The following is a 17,518-nucleotide window of genomic DNA, read 5'->3' on the forward strand; positions in this document are numbered from 1 at the left end:
AATTACCAGGTCGCACCTATTTTTACTAAATATTGTACAATATATTAAATATCTGTCACTTCATCTCTGACTTGTCCATTCAGGTAATTAGCCAGTTCACTCACCAGCTTGTCTTCATTTAAAATTTATAACTAATCTTAGATCCACTCCATTCCTGGTTAAACTGAATGTGAAATTCAATCATTCTGTTATCACTGCTACCTTTGGATGCTTTCATTATGACGTTATTAATTCATCCAGCCTCATCACATGTTAACAGATTTAGTCTAGCCTGCTGTCTGGTTGATTAGAGTATGTGCTCCTCTAAGTAACTGTTCCAAAAACACTTGGAGCTCATCATTCAGGCTATAATCAACGAGGTAAAAACAATAACTGCAGATGCTGAAAACCAAATACTGGGTTAGTGGTGCTGGAAGAGCACAGCAGTTCAGGCAGCATCCAAGGAGCAGCGAAAATCGACGTTTCGGGCAAAAGCCCTTCATCAGGAAACCTGATGAAGGGCTTTTGCCCGAAACGTCGATTTCGCTGCTCCTTGGATGCTGCCTGAACTGCTGTGCTCTTCCAGCACCACTAATCCAGTATCATTCAGGCTATGTTTGCCAATCTGATCCATCCAACCTACAAGTAGATAAAAATTACCCACGGTTATTGTCGTATCTTTCTCACAAGATCTCATTATTTCTTCCTGTAGATGCTATCCAAGAGCAGTTTTTTTAAAGTGTATAAAAGCAATTCCATTAGTGATTTCATATGTATGCTCTCATTTCTACTCCAGATTATATGCCATGCTCTCCAAAAAGAGGGTCTTCTCACTCCTTGATTAATATCATCTTCAATTAAAGTTATACCATCACATCTCCTGGCTTCCTGTTCCTCCTGAGAATCATGCTGTCCTGAATACCGAGGTCCCAGTTTTTGTCATCTTTCAGTCTCCATGAAAAAGGTATCAATTATATACGTTTATTTCAGTTTGCACTCTCAATTTATGTTTTGTTATGAATACCACATGCAATAAAAATACAGAAGTTTTAGTTTTGTCTTTTTACTATTTGTAATCTCAGCCTCATCTGCTAATACACACTGTTCCATCCAATCGCACACTGTTGAACATTTCCATTCTCTAATTATAACATCGTCCCAAATTTGATTCCCCCCCTCCCGCAAACAATGATACGATTTAAAGTCTTACTAAAAGCACTGCTTATACGAATTATCAGAACATGGGTTGCAGCACATTTCAGGTGAAGACCATCTCAGCAGTACTGCTTCAACTTGCTCCAGTGCTGAGGTGATTGGTCCATTATTGAAAACTCATTTTAAAAAATATTCTTTGAACTACACATTTAACCTTTTAACCCTCTAATCTTATTTACTCTTCACCAATTTGCTTGCAGTTTAGGTAGTAATCCAGAGATTATCTTTGAGGATTTGTTCATACTCCCTTTGACCAGTGTCTTTGCTAGTTCTGCCTATTTTGTTTGTAACAACCTGGCCTATGACCACAGGATCCTCCTCCTCCCACTCCAAATTCCTTTCCAAATCAAGACATGTTCGAACCTGCTGTAGAGAACTGCGTCCATTCCCTAAATATACTATCCCCTACTCATCACTCAATATTTAACTGGATGGGGCTGCTCTTTTAAGTACACAATCTCTTCCTCTTGTTGACTAATGTTCTCTTAGCTGCTCACCACGATCTCTCACTCACGTCCACTTATGGGTTTTGAATTGCTCCTCAGGTCTTTCCCCCTCACTGACTCATCTCTTGACCACTCACTTGGTCCTGGAAAAGCACAGCAGGTCAGGCTGCATCTGAGCAGGAGAGTTGCGGGCATAAGCCCTTCATTTTTGACTCTGATCTCCAGCATCTGCAGTCCTCACTTTGTCCCACTTACTTGGTCCTCATTCTTTTTCTGAGACTTGCTGGGTTTCATCATCATGAGCTCATTACCACTTGTTATGTCTCTCCTGCAGGCTCTTAATTCCTCCATGATAAATTTCTATTTCAAAAGACCAATGTTCACGAGTTATTCTCTTCCTTCTGTTTTATAAATAGCCCACACAATCCATTTGGAATTTCTCTTTCAACTTGCCAACATACACACGAAATCTTCTTTTATCAGAATCATCCCAGATACAGGGCCAATTCAAACCACCTTTTCTCAGTACAAAACCAATCTCTCTCCATTCTCATTTCAAAACAGCCAATGTAAGCATGGTCAAATCTATTGACAATTTTGCTATCAGTTCAACTCTGTCTCTCTACCTTACTCTGCCCCCTCAAAATCCAAGCTGCACTCTCATCAACTCCAATTCTACTTCACTTGAAGTCTTCCCCTCAGCCAACAGCAACTTGAAAGCCTAACTTAATCACTCACCTTCTGCCTGTCAGTCCACAGTTTACCAAAACAACTGATCAGACTCTCCTACAATTCACCTTAAAAGCTGACATTGTTCCCCTTTAAATAATCCACAAACTCTTTTCAAAAGTATTCTACAATTTTCTGTTCAAATTCCTTCAGTATTGGAAACTAAGAATCAACGTTTCCAGCAACATCATGGGCAATTCTAGGAATCTAAGTCGTAAGAACAAGAGTAGGCCATTCAGCTACTTATGCCTGTTCTACCAATCCATGAGATGATGGCTGAAACTGTGCTCCTTCTACGTTCCTCTCAAAAGGGGAACATCACTTCAGCACCTCAAATTCTAATTCTGTCAAGCCTACTCAGAAATGTATATGTTTCAATAAGATCACCCTTCAGTGTCCTAAACTTCAATGAGTATAGATCCAATCTTCATTCATTACAGAACTGATGTAAGCAAGGGTAAAGATAGTACTGCATCACAGTGCAACTCAAGATAGAATGTGGGTTTGGGAATTTGGAAGAGGAGGGAGTTTTAAAAGATTACTCTTTCTCAAATGAAGCATAGTTTAGAATTCACATTTAATTTTCCAATGTGTATCTACATTTACCATTAATATTTGCAGGTGCTGGGAACTGAAGTAAAGAGAGTGCTGGAGAGACTCCAATACTGGCAGCATCTGTGAAGAGAGAAACAGAGTTCTTCTTCAGAACGAGAAGAGCTCTCATACTGGAGTTGAACTAACAGAGGTACCATACTCAAGTCAAAAATGTTACCTGTTTCTCTCTCCACATACGTACGTAACTCCAGTATTGGTTTTATTATTATTAGAAGCAGCAACAACAGTGAATTAGTTAAAACTTGTTTCTTGAGCAGCAGCACTGACTCATCTGTCGATGTTCAGCTTGTATAAATGCTAGGTGGTCTTGCCAAGTGCACAAAGTAAGCAAACATGAAGGTTATGACAACATGTGCCATTTTTCTTCCATCTCTTTCAATGAAAATGAATGCTCAGTTCTCCTCTACAATACACAAATTTGGTATAACCGCACCCTCTTATGGTCTAATTTATTTCCATCTGCGTTTACATACCCAGTATATTACATTCAACAACTTTACCTCCTGCCCCGATATATCAAACCACAGTGTGCCTCAAAATTGCACCCTCAACAAAATTCTATTCACCATCGATCTGCTTCCTTCACGATCAGTGTGTCACTACCAAATGAAGCTCAATTTCATGATGACCTCCTTGCTGCCTGACAGCAAGTTGAATGTAGCTCTCAAAGCTATAATTATTTTCAAATCAAATTTTAAAGACATGAAGAACAAAATTACTTGAGAAACTCACCAGGTCACACTTTTTTGTGCACTTATTAAAACTTACTTCCTTCACATCCCATCAGAGTAAACCGGATGGCACAGACGACAGACTTGAAACTTATTTTGTGATCAAAATGATTTTGCTCCATCTTCAAGGCAATATTTCTGTTTTACCTACACTATCATTAAAATATTCATTCATGGCTTCATCACTTTATGGTTTATTTCTCCAACAGTCTCATTGCTGGCCTTTGAAGGACTACCTTCCATGAATGATGCTTTATTAGTACCTAACTCAGCTGCCCCACATCAAATCACATCATTATCGTTCATTAACCACTCCTGGGAGACTATCTTGAAATACTATATTAAAATAGCTCCACAGCCTTGGCCCATTCTTCTTGTGCAATAATCTCTTGTCCTGAAAGACCACAAGATATAGAATTAGGCCATTTGGTTCATCAGGTGTGTGCCACCATTTGATCATGTTACCTTTCTCAACACCATTCTCCTGCCTTTTCCCAGTAACCCCGACCCCCTTACTAATCAAGAATCTGCTTAAATGTACTCAATGACTTGGCTTCCATAGCCTTCTGTAACAATGAATTCCATAAATTCACTACCTTCTGGCTGAAGAAATTCCTCATCTCAGTTCGAGCAGGTTTCTCTTCACTATTAACTTGTGCTCTCAGGTCCTAGCCTCTCCTATTAATGGAAACAGCTTCTGCACATCCACTTTGTCCAGGCTTTTCAGCATTCTGTCAGTTTCAATGAAATCCCAAGTCTCCTTGGAAACTCCACTGAGTACAGACCCAGGGTCCTCAACCATTCACTATATAACAAGCCCTTCATTTTTGAAAGCCTGCTCTGGACCCTCTCCAATGCCAGCAGACTCTTGTTAGAAATGAGGCCCAAAACTTCTCTCAACATTCCAAATACAGTTTCACCAGTATGTCCCTGCTCTTTGATTCTAGCTCTCTGGAATGCATTGGACTTCCTAACTGCCAACTGAACCTGCATAATAGTCTTATTTCAGGATTCTTTTAAGGTTAAGTCCCTTCTTGTTTAAGATTTTCAAAGTCTTTCCCCATTTATAAAATAACTATTGTCTCCATCTTTCAGACTCCATTTCATTGGCGCGGGGTTGCTGAAATCCTCTCTGAATCTGGAGCACAATAATTGAAGAAGCTCTCCCGACTCCATTCTTGATAATTTAGATTCAGCACTGTCATCTTTAAATGCTTTCTTAATAATGAACATCTCACATATTGTGGTTTAACTGTTGGATGAGTTAAACAGAACACACAAATTTAAATCTCATAATAGCTTGAAGACTAAGGTTACTTGCAAGAAATAGCACTCGTAGTACTAAAAAAAGATAATGAAGCCATCAGGTAGGTGCAAAAATCTAACAGAAGCACTAATTTTGTTTAGGGACAAATACTGGATGCCCAGCTGAGCAAGGTATTCAATTGTATCAAATGCCAGCCAAGTGCAAATCTCAAGGTCAAAATATTTTAAAACCCTGCCTTCAATCACCTCCTTTGTCAGCCACTACCAGCTTCAAACTCTGATCACATGAAAAATGCCTTGGGACTGGAGTGACACTAAAGATTTAAATGTCAATTTTGTTTTTGAGGAAGCAATGTGTGAATAGGGACAGACAACGATACATGTGAGTTAAGAAAAAGATGGCATATATGTTGAGCATATCAATATTGAAGGTCATTGATGAAAAGACTTGGGATTCAGCTTTATATTAGACTTACAGTGTGGAAACAGGCCCTTCGGCCCAACAAGTCCACACCGACCCGCCGAAGCGCAGCCCACCTATTCCCCTACATTTACCCCTTACCTAACACTACGGGCAATTTAGCATGGCCAATTCACCTGACCCTGCACATCTTTTGGACTGTGGGAGGAAACCGGAGCACCCGGAGGAAACCCACGCAGACACAGGGAGAACGTGCAAACTCCACACAGTCAGTCGCCTGAGGCGGGAACTGAACCCGGGTCTCTGATGCTGTGGGGCAGCAGTGCTAACCACTGTGCCACCGTGCAGCCCACGATTTCAACCGTATTTCTGGATTTCAACCAGAACCACAGAAGTAACCAAAAAACGACTGTGAGCACTAATTTAGATTTTCGGATGAAAAGAATACAGAAAATTTTGAATGGAAAGGTTACCCTAAGTACACATCTAAATGCAGTTTACGTATCACATATCACTCTTCTCATAATTGTTTCCTTGACATCTTAGTCTTTTACTATTTATGTGAAACAAATCATCCTTTCCAAAAATATTTTTCTCACTTTAAAATCAATGAAGTGAGTTTGTTGCAGCACATTTTCTTCAAGAAAACTCCATTTTAAAAACAAAGCATAAAAAAATTACCAATTAGTTACCACGTATATCTCACATTTTACAAGCTGGGTATGTTTTACTTTGGGTTTTTGATAAAAGTTTTAATTTCTAATTGCAGTTTGAAATGAATCAAGGGCAATGGAAGATGAACAGTAAATATTGATTTGTGGGCTACAGTCACATCCCACAAAAGAATTCTGAAAGTGTTTTAGCAAATGGTAAAGCAGTGTACAGTTTGCAAACTTGAGAATTGATTTTCAGCTGAATTTCTCTAGACACGAAATAACCGATCTAAATTATGAAATACTTCATTGAGTATTTCATAATTTTAACTTAACTCTTGCTACTTCGAGGGGCAAAATTACCAAACCGTATATCAAAACGTTAAACTTTAATACATCCGCGACTGCTTTTCAGCGATACTGAAAATGTTGAAACAATAAGGTAACGACGTCGCAAAGTTTATTAAATACCAATAAGCAAATCAAGAATCTTACATTACTTTTCTTCAATACAACATTACCGAGCCATGCGGTCATGTTTTATTCACTCTCATGACTCCTCGAATGAAAATATAAAGAGACACGCAGATAATATATTTTGAATCACTGCCCAACAACTAGTAGCTAAACAGTAAATCAATTAAATCAGAAATGCGCATGCATATGTAAAGCCCCAATATAAGTCAGTGACTGGCAGCCATTTACTGTACATTGATCACTCCTCAGGCCCGCGCGGCCATGACTTGCCCTGGCGCAGTCCATCCATCAGTGTCTCACTAAATCTCTGTATTTACCCTTTCACTTGCGTGTGAGTTTTGTTTTTCTTTTTTGCATCGACGAGCTTAGTTTAGCGATAATTCATTTCCTGAAAAAAGAATACAGTAGCTCTTAATGCCACTGCTCACCTCAATCTCGTTTTTTAAAAAAAAGTCGGAGTGCCACCCACCACGTGACCCAACTCCCAGCATGCCGTTTAAAAATTAACGGAAGAGAAAAATCAGACGCTTAGCAAATTCGGAGGCGGCCTTCACAAAATGATTAAATGTTGTGTTGTTTTGCGCAGCCATCTCTGTTGACATTTGTTTGCCTTTTTGTTTTGTTCGCGTGCGGGCGGCTGTTGGGCGGAAAGAGCCGAAGGGTTTCCGGAAAAAGCCGATCATTGGCGGGAGGGTCGGCGTTCCCGATCGCTGACGCGTTACCCGTATGTAGTATGGGCCTCGTCCTCTTCAGTGTTGGTTTGTGTGTGTGAGATGGATCCCGAGAGTTGGTAGTATCTTTACCTGTTTAAAAAAACGAAAAGGGCCAGTTTTTGTGAATATTTTCCCTCCCCTTTAGGAAAAAAATTATAATTTACCTTTTGATCCACTCCACATACAACAGCATTGATGGTAATGTATGCAAGGAAACAACCGAGACTCAATGATGGGTAAAATGTTCAGGTTTTTTTTCTTGTTATTCTTTAAATTTCCTTTTTCCCCTTTTTCGAATTCCTCTTATCTTTTGACAATCCGCCATTTTTGCTGTAAGCCAAAATAAGTAGAAAAAAACTTAAGGAAATGAATCCCCCCGCTTTGTGACCATTTTACTCTGAAAGATCTTCTTAAAAATATATACATTTCTGCCGAGTTTTTATTTCAAAGTTAGTAAGAAAAAGACGTTTTGGACCACCGCTGATATGTTCGTTTTCTGAATTTTGTTTCTTTGCAGGTGTCACGACAGGAGGGAATCCCAGCCCTATCAGGTATATTTCTCAGAGTGAATCGAATGCCGTTTACTTTAATGAAGGCTTGTGCGTCTGAAACAGGCCTCACCACTTCACAGCTGGATCTTAAGGAGACCGGGAAATAAAATAAAATTTCACTTAAAATGTTGTGCGAAATGCCATTTAGTTATGTTTGGACGTATTTTAATGACTTTTAGATTCAATTGGTTTTAGTAGCTGTTTCCTACTTTTGAATATTAACGCATAAAAACGCATGTAAATAAATTTTGAACTGTAGGTGGGCCTAGGTTTCCGTGTCCCTACTTTTTTGTTTCTAGGTTTTGGAACACATTTTTAAAGGCATATTTCTGCTCTTAAGATAAGCTAAAATACAGATCTCTATATGAACCCTGTTGTTTCTACAAATAATTTATTAAAGTTAGTAAAACAGTGTGTTAGTGTTTCTAAGCTTAGTTTTAAATTCATTTAATGATGAAGGCCAATGTATTTTTTTAAGTTTGTTGGACATTTGCAATTATTTGCTTCAACCAGTGTTAAACTGATAGGTTAGTGAAAAATAACAACTATATAGAAATCTTCTCTGAACTGAGGTTAAGGTGTACTTAGATCGACTTTAAATGAAGAATCGAGCTAGGAAGACTATGAAATCTTTGAAAGCTGCACATTTGCCTACAGTTGCATGTCATTTGCTTCTAGTTCATGTTTCATCTAATTAACTGTTTTATGATTATTCTATTTCAGACTCTTAAATACCCATCCAAGAGTCACACGAGCAGCGGTGATCATCGTCATGACAAAACCAGAGAATCAGGAGATCCATCACCACCCTGCAAAATGCTACGACGTTCTAACAGCCCTGAAAATAAACATAGTGATAGTACAGGACATAAGAGTAAAACTGTGCACTCACATCGAGCCAGAGAGCGAGACGGTATGTTACTGTGTAGTTAGCATGCAGAAAGTCTTAGTTTCATTGTATTTTGCTGGCTGTCTTTTGGAAAATACATCCTGTCAAAAGCATTGACCAATGATCAAGTAAAATTACAAATAACATTTTTAGATCAGATGCTAAACTTGGCATCTTAAATGCGTAATTCAAGAGAGGAAACCCAAATTAGTAGCTGCTTTAGTTTTGTGTGCAGTAGCTACGCCATTTTTGTTTGAATATAACAAATGACTGAAAGTTGTGGTGTGGGCCCATGGGATTGTAACTGCAAATGAAAAACTGGATGAATTATAGTGAGACAAGTGAAATGTTGAGAGGTTTTGCTAAACTTGTATTGGGTCTTTACTGGGGCACACTTGTACTGTGTTGCCTTTTCTTTAAATAAAGGGTATAAAGACAATGGAGATGATGCAAAAACATACAGTTCTGATAACAACCTTGCAAGTAATAGTAATATATAAAAGTACTGAGCAGGCCGAGTCCCATCTCTTTTGACAGGACCATGCCAAGGGGTAATAGAACAGAGTTTTAAAATTATTGAAAGGTTTTGATCGCACAAATGTGGAGGGAATGTTTCTGTTGGTGAGAAGAGTGAAACCAGAAACTGTTAATGTGGGATGGTTACGAATGAATGAGGAATGCGAAACAACTTCCCCTCCAGAATGGTGAGAATTTGGAACTTGTTATTCAAGTGGGTTCAGGCAAATAACATAAATGCATATTGGAAGGCGATGTGATAAGCATGTGAGACAGTAGGGAATAGAAGATTATGATGACAAAGTTTAGGGAAAGAGGAGACTTCAGTGGTGCACGAACCTGTTTGTGTGTGGTAGATGGTATATTACATAATTTTGTATATTTTTTAAAACCGAGTCAAACTCGTGGTGTCAAATTGCATTGAAAAGTCTTCTAACTGGAATGGACAGCTGCAGAATGAGAGTATTAAGAACATTAGTGCACCTTTACCAAAGGTAAATCTTAGCCATTGTTTTACCATTGAAACAGTATCAACATTTTATTAGTACACTAGTATTAACAAGTCCAAATGCAAAGGCTTGGATATTATACAAAGTCATTGAATGGAATGTTTGATTGAACAATTATTGCTCGTCCCAAAATTTTGCGGCATTTTTAAAGTCAAAAGTTGTATTTATTGAGCTTTTAATTCTGTAGTACAGTGTATATTATGCATTTAATCAACAGGTCAGATTTCTAATTGTTCATGTGCAACTAATAAGATCAATCCATAGCTTTGACAGTGAACTAAATTAACAATTAATCCATTTCTTTGGTCACAACCTGAATTTTCCAACACAATGAAATGTTTGGTGAAAGGTGTTGGCCTTTATTCTTTGTTTCACTCATAAGAAAAACAGAGACCCTGATCCTGTACTTGAGCTAGGTTTGCAGATGTTGTAGCGCAAAGAATTAGTGCAAGATTTGAATCATAGAGTCCCTGCAGTGCAGATACAGCCGTTTGGCCCATCAAGTTTGCACTAACCCTCTGAAGAGCATCCCATTCTCACCCCATAACCACATATTTACCATTGTTAACCGACCGAGCCTGCACACGATGCGACAATTTAGCACAGCCAATCCACCTGGCTTAGACACATTTTGGACTGTGGGAGGAAACCTCACACAGGTCACCCAAGGCTGGAATTGAACCCAGGTCTCTGCTGCTGGAAGACAGCAGTGCTAACAACTGTGCTACCATTTGTTACAGTGCTGTTACTATCCCAAATGGAAGCAAATAGTTTCTAGTAGAGCTTTCCTCCTGCAGAAATGCTTACCCTGCTGGAAGAAAATACCATGGTGGTTTTAAGGATTCCATTTGTTTTATACTCAAAATAAATAGTTTTTTCCAACAAGTGGCTCCAGTATTGAAATGATGCTGGTTGACAGAAGAAAGCCAGTTAACTTGCATCAGGAGCTAAGTATGTTCTCTGAAGTTGTTATCCTTTTAATGACCGATCTTGATTGTATCCATTTTCTAAATGTGGCAAGATGTCAATTCCTAGGTGTTGCCATTCTCAGCAAAAAAAAACTTGTGTTAAATAGTCTTATGTTGACAGGCTGCAATAGTTCAGAATGAATAGTGTTTTGAAGTGCAGTGGTTTGGACAAATGTGGCAATTTTTCTTCATGGCTAATGTCTACATGTTGGCAAAAAAACTGAATTAACTGTGAAATAATTAGTTTTGCTGATGTGAACATACAGAGAGAGCCCTGCTTTGCATGAAGCTTTTTCATGTACATGAAAACATTGAAACAGGCAGGTGAGACATGGGTTCAGAGTAGCCTCTGAAAAACACTACTATGTTAGAGTGCAGACAATTAGTGAGTTCAAATCTTTTGATTTGTGCAACAAAAACAAATAGACATGTTAGGTTAATAACTGAGCAATACCGTGGCGCACTTTTGTTCAGAACTGTTATACCAGTTTGCTTTTATTAGAAATCGATATCACGAACACATTCCACTCTGTCAATTATTCCAAGTTTGAGAAATAAGAATCTTGTCGAAATCACTCAATTTCTGTATCTCATTGGCTGCCCCTTAGTGTGGTGCAGGTATTTGAAAGTAAATCTTGTGTGCTGTGGACATGCAGTTGACCTTTTTGGAAACGTAAATTTCAGCTCTCATAGCAGTCTTTCTGAGCTCTTGATGGCTGTTCGGAGTTGTCAACAGACTAGCACTAATTTTATGTGCTATAAACGTTCATTCTGTGGTCAATAACTTCAAACTTCTCCAGTTTCATTTTATTTATTTAGTTATTTATTTTATCCTAAACTTTCTAAATTAGTACAATGCCACTATCTTTCACTGTTCAAATATGAAACTCAATTGAGTTGATAAAAATGTCTTTTATGATATTCCCTTTCAAGTTAACTTGTGTTTTTGACTTATTTGGAGGTTCTCAGCAAAAGGATGAGCTTTTCCTAATTGCCAATCCTAAATGACTATATTTAGAAACAAAAAAAATTGCTGTTAGCTGCCTTGAATTTATGGGGAAGGAACTTTGGTATGGCAATTCAAGCTGGGCACAAAGGTATTAGTTTAGGGAAAGCTTGTGTTTTGATTTCTATCCAATGAAGCTCGTTAGAAATGTCTATGTGTGGAAATTGGCTGAAGGAGTCTGCCATTATTAGATTTTTCAATCTATCCTTGGCATTTGGAAATTTAACAGGAGGATACTTAATGTCCTTGCAAGTATACTTAAGAAAGGAAATAGTGAATTTTTGAGTGGGTTGGGAGGTGAGAAAATTGGTGAAAGAAGGCACTTAAGCTATTTTTAGAAAAATGTGTATAGACTGGTAACCTTGTGTGAAACAGTTAGCTCAGGTTAATTTACTATGTTAGTGCCTATATAATAAATCTACTGTATTTGTTTCAGGGACCAGCTATTCTCCACAGGAGAATTCACATAATAACAGTACCCACCATAGCTCAAATTCACATTCTTCTAATCCTAGTAACAATCCAAGTAAAACTTCAGACGCAGTAAGTATTTCTTTTGTAATTCCTTCATAAAATGTCGCATATTTCATTTAAGGTAATAGGACTTCCATATTTTGGTTTTCTCAAACTCTTAATTAAACAGCTTGGCAACTGGAATATGAATTGGGATAATTGGAAATTTACTTAATTTTCGATCTTTGCAGAGTGATCTTGTTCATGTCTTGAGTCACTAATTTTGAATGCTCTAAATTTCAACCTGAATGCAACTGCTTAAACAAAAACAAAATAAGGAAGAATTTTGCAGCTAATATTTTTCAGCTCAAATTAATCATCAACGTATTTGTAACTTAATATAGAGCAGTAAGTGTCTAAAAATACAGAGCAATTTTTTTTTAAAAGAGACTGTAGTACAGGGCAACATAATTTTATTATATCTTCATCTGTAACCATGTAAAATGATACATTGGCTGATGTAATAAACTTTGTCTTGAAATTTGTGAGTTCCATCTTTATTGCGTGTAGTGTCTGAGAAATCCACACAGGATGATTTATTTGTAATGACCTTACTTGATGATAAACCCAAAGAATTTGTTTGTTTTACATTTACATGGTGCAACACATTGAGCTTACGTTTTGTGGAGAAATAGAATCAGAAGTAACCAGGTGTGGATCATCAAAAAAAAAAATTAGGGCAAATGGAAATTGCTTGCCTTTCAATCTGCAAAAACAAATAAGTTTCCAGACGAACATTGTTGATACATTACTATGTCCCAAGAACTGCAACATAACAATGCATATGTTTCTGCTGCTGGACAGCTAATGGACATGGAGTGTTCCATAAATGTACACTCCATTTTTAATTTCAAATTATCTGTCTGATCTAATTTCACAGGCGGAATAAAGCAAACTAAATCCTCTTGTGGTAAGGGAAGGACAGCTGTCTTTCAAATATTGAACATCTGTATTTTTTTAACATGTGGAAGTTTGAGTGTAAATTACAAAGGATCTCTGTTTTCAAGTAGTATGCCAAAATTGTCAAAATTTATTTTTTTGCCTTCCAAGCTCTACGATTTTGTTTTGTTTTGAAAAACTTGGCATTGTGCGTCATAATATGGATGATTGTTTTATTTTTGAATTGATCGTTTGGGATGTGGGTATCTCTGGCAAAGTCAGAATTGGTTGCATGTCCTTGAACTGTGTGGTTTACTTGGCAATTTCAGAGGGCAGTCAAGATTTAACCACATGAATCTTCAATTATGTGGAGGTCAGATTTCCTTCCCTGAATGGCATTTGTGAACGAGATGGATTTTTATAACATGATAGTTTGACAGTTGCCACTACTGAGGCTTGCTTTCAATCCCACGTTTGATTTCGCAAGTTATCATGGTAGGATTTGAATGCATGCCCCACAGCATTACCCTATGTTTCTGGATGACTTGACAACTATGCCACATAGTCTCCATTCAAATATGGAATCGACAATTGGATTGTTAGGAATATGTTCTCTTAGGTAATAATTGTAGCAAAGTGCATCAAACACATGCATTGGAAACTCATTGAAACATATGCATGTTATTTCAAAGAGTATCTGCAGAGCCAGTTTCTTTGTAAAAATATGTGGTGGAAGGTACTTGTTTGTCATTGTGTCAGTGATGTGCTGTTTATGAATGTAGACTGTTGTGCATGGAGCAGACAAGTCCAGTTGCTTTCAGACCAAAACAGGAAAAGCATGTTTTAAAGATAGGATTTTGTACAGGTGGTTTGACCACACTTCAATTCAGAGAATTGTATGGTTACAAGAGAGGGGGAGGAAAAAAAATGTATCGAAAAGTTCTAACTTTCTTTTGGGTATTTGTAAACAAAAATGATGTGGAAATGTCTGTTTCTAAAATGCTTGTTAAATATGGTTTTAATTCTCTGATACTGGGTATAATGGGGGTTATTTTCTTCACCTCTTTTACCCGACTCTCCTTCCAAAATTACATAGACCCACAAACGTAGCCTTTAGATGTGGCTGTGATATATTGGCAAAAATGTAAATGATTCAATAAGTCACATATTACATAGATGTATTGTGAGCCATGTTTGTGGGAATTGTGATCTTGCCACTGGAAAATTGTCCAAGTGCTCACATAGCTGTAGTCCACGATTATGGACCCATCACCCACATGGTAATCCAAATTAATCTTGCAATGCACAACAAGATCCCACAAAGTCAAATGGAATGACCAGTTAAGCTGTTTTGAGACGTAATGCAATGTTGAGAGGTTCTTTGAGTGTGCAATTGGCATCTTACACCACTGCACAAATATATAAATTTCATCTGAAGTCTTTTCAACATGCAGCAATCTCTGCATGCTCCACAAAGTATCAATCTTGCTCATGGTTCAAGTTCTGAGATCTCAAATTATAACAGTTGAGTGTCACCAACTAAGGCAAGCAAGCGTAACTTCTGTATGTGACATTTGGTTTTCACTTGGTGCTACTGTTGTTGGGTTTCTGAATATCAATAGTCAGTAATACCAGTAGCAGCTACAAACCTAAAACTGTTTAGCCCATTAAAGATATAATTTCAGTTCTAACTAGCAATGTGGACAGATGTGCTGTGATTATGGGTGTGGTTATCCTATAATTGGTCTAGGTATTAGGCAATCTGCAGTTCATGTATTATCATGAACTGAACAAATAATGACTCCTCCAGTAATTTCAAAAATCACACAACACCAGGTTATAGTCCCAATAGATTTATTTGGAAGCACTAGCTTTCGGAGTGCTGCTCCTTCATCAGGTGGTTGTGGAGTCCACAACCACCTGTTGAAGGAGCAGTGCTGTGAAAGCTAGTGCTTACAAATAATCGTGTTGGGCTATAACCTGGTGTTGTGTGACTTTTAACTTTGTACACGCCAGTCCGACACTGGCATTTCGAAATCAAGTAATTTCAGAACGCTAGATGTTTATCAGCATTAAATTGAGTAGTGGACTACCTGTGTAAAGTAAGTGGTATAATTGTTTCCAATCTTTTGAGTTGTTGAGCACTAAATCCAGTCTGAAGCACTTAAAGAAACACAAAAGTGAAGATAATTTGACTTTTTATTTAATTCTTTCTGTCTTTAATGTAGCCTTTTGAACCAGCTGATGACTGGTCAGAGCACATCAGCTCATCAGGCAAAAAATACTACTACAACTGCAGGACAGAAGTTTCTCAGTGGGAGAAACCCAAAGAGTGGATTGAAAGGTACATGTTCAGTTTATCAAATATTAGGTAAAATAAACAGGTATCCTCAATAGGTCACAAACAATGGTTCTTTTGTTTGTGCAGAGAACAGAGGCAAAAAGAAGCAAGTAAAGTTGGGGTTGTTAACAGCTTCCCAAGAGATCGAGATTACAGAAGGGAAACCTTGCAAGCAACTGCTGGCAGTGGGTTTACAAGTGGAAGTAAGTAACAACATTTAATCAAGTAATAAACAATTAATGTTGCCAGATTTCTCTCTCAGGGTTCACATAATGTGCAGGCTTAGCTGAACTTTGTAGAATTAGAATGCAATTTAGTGTTATCAAACTGATGAGCAATGTCAAACAAATAGTTTATTTGTCGTAGAATATGAAGCAAGTAATTTGCTGATGCTGAGTTATAATACTGGTACATAAATTCTGACAGTCTTAAAGATTCTAAATGGGCTGGAGTTATACACATACTGAAATAAGGCAATTTTCCTCATTCTCGTTTCATAAAAGTAAGTGTAACTGAGTGAATTATTGAAAGATAACACGCATATTCATTTTTTTTTTAACTCCCTCTGGCTACTGATATCATTTAATCTTCCCTGTAACAAGTCATTTGTGGCCTTAGGGTAAAAGTAACCTGCAAGAGTTGCCAGTTTGCCACAGAGCACCTCCTCGGGAACTGATGACCCTGAATCATTTATCACCTGTTTAAAATAAAATTGAACTTGTGCATTATTATGCTAACTAATTTTGGAATTTAAATAAATGCCCAGGAGTAAACCAGTCTAATTTCTGGGTGTTCAGTTAATTATGTAAGACTGAAATATATTCATAATTTGATTTTCCTCCTATTTCCACACAGCTGTCCAAACCAGGATGTATGTTGAACACTAAAGGTTTATTTCTAATTTATGTACGAGTTGGTTTAATGTGCTGGAAAAACGTGGAGTTTAATAACATCTATTCATGTCAGCCTGATATAAATGATGTTGTTCCAGAGCTAAAATGGCTGCAACCAAAGATCACTTAATTGAAATTAAATGGATTATGTCACAGTAGTGACACCAGAAGGTACAAGGTCTAATGTATCCTGAGTAGATGTTTTGATTCTAACAACTCTTGCATTTTAAAACATTAATTATGAACAATTGAGGGTACTGTTAATAAATTAGCCAATAGTGCTCTAATAATCATTCTAATTTCAACATTTCCCCCTTTTATTTTTTTTTGCCACATTACCTTTGTGAATCATGAAAAGTGGAAGACAAGCATTCCAGCGGTGCCAGTAGTATGCTCTCCCAGAATATTTTGTCCCAGACAAACAGACACAATGACAGAGACTACCGACTGCCCAGAACAGAGACTCCTGGTGGAGCTGCCCCAGTGCAGCACCCCGTCAAACCAGTGGTTCTCCCAACTTCAAACCCAAGCACTGTTCCTTCTAGTCCTTTTAGTCTACAGCCTGAGCATCAGCCAAAGAAATCCTTTGATGCTAATGGAGCAGCTACTGTACCGAAAGTGCCTACACCCACACCTTCCATCCCCATTCAGAAGACAGAGAAGAAAGGTACGTATGCTGGGGTATATTTGATTTGTTTGAGTTCATGCACGTTTTTAATTCATGAGTGAGACTGAAGCTCATTATTAAACAGTGCTAATGTACTGGTTTGAAACACTGAACTGAGAGACAACTAAAAGTAATCACATGTCTAAATATCTAGACTAATGTTGGATCTCATTGCAAGAATTGAACCAGTACTGCAATAAATCATTAAAACACTAACTTGGTTTCTGTTCATCAGATTGCAACATTGGACTAATTTATCAAGGTGCAAGGTTTTTAGGGAAAGTGAATGTCCCTGATTGAAGGCTTCTTTGCTAATGTTGTGCTCTGTTAAAGAAAGTGTGTTCCGCCTTCTGTAGCACATTGGAAAATAAGATCTGAAACCGCTTTATAGTCATTGAAACATTTTTCGAGCGTTGTTTTAATATTGTTTTGTTGGAAGATAATGGATAGCATTGGGAAAACTTTTGTTAAACAGCAGTTTATGCATTTTCTTTAGTAGTAAATGTTTTAAACACTGTGAAAGAGCTGTGAAGGAGATTGA

General features: G+C 37.7%; 1 protein-coding gene and 1 long non-coding RNA gene across 10 annotated transcripts in view; one reads left to right on the forward strand and one right to left on the reverse strand.

The window, feature by feature from the left end:
• Positions 1 to 6,498: 6,498 nt before the first annotated feature.
• On the reverse strand, positions 6,499 to 7,275 carry LOC140480743 (uncharacterized). Its single transcript, XR_011961390.1, has 2 exons — positions 7,002 to 7,275; positions 6,499 to 6,920 (listed from the first exon to the last, which is right to left on the reverse strand). It is a non-coding gene; the product is annotated as an uncharacterized lncRNA (long non-coding RNA).
• A 46-nt stretch (positions 7,276 to 7,321) lies between these two features.
• waca (WW domain containing adaptor with coiled-coil a) overlaps positions 7,322 to 17,518 on the forward strand; it is a 129,614-nt gene continuing 119,417 nt past the window's right edge. For 3 of the 9 annotated variants that reach the window (XM_072576037.1, XM_072576040.1, XM_072576039.1), the window contains exons 1-7: positions 7,385 to 7,494; positions 7,763 to 7,796; positions 8,520 to 8,709; positions 12,121 to 12,227; positions 15,305 to 15,420; positions 15,505 to 15,620; positions 16,669 to 16,977. In XM_072576037.1, coding sequence (XP_072432138.1) covers positions 7,451 to 7,494; positions 7,763 to 7,796; positions 8,520 to 8,709; positions 12,121 to 12,227; positions 15,305 to 15,420; positions 15,505 to 15,620; positions 16,669 to 16,977 — 916 coding nt within the window. In that variant the 5' untranslated portion in view covers positions 7,385 to 7,450. Of the gene's footprint in view, positions 7,495 to 7,762; positions 7,797 to 8,519; positions 8,710 to 12,120; positions 12,228 to 15,304; positions 15,421 to 15,504; positions 15,621 to 16,668; positions 16,978 to 17,518 lie in introns of all 9 variants that reach the window. The other 6 variants (XM_072576038.1, XM_072576041.1, XM_072576043.1 and 3 more) reach the window with 3 other exon arrangements.

Source organism: Chiloscyllium punctatum, chromosome 8 (assembly GCF_047496795.1).
Source record: "Chiloscyllium punctatum isolate Juve2018m chromosome 8, sChiPun1.3, whole genome shotgun sequence".
Classification (NCBI taxonomy): Eukaryota; Metazoa; Chordata; class Chondrichthyes; order Orectolobiformes; family Hemiscylliidae; genus Chiloscyllium; species Chiloscyllium punctatum.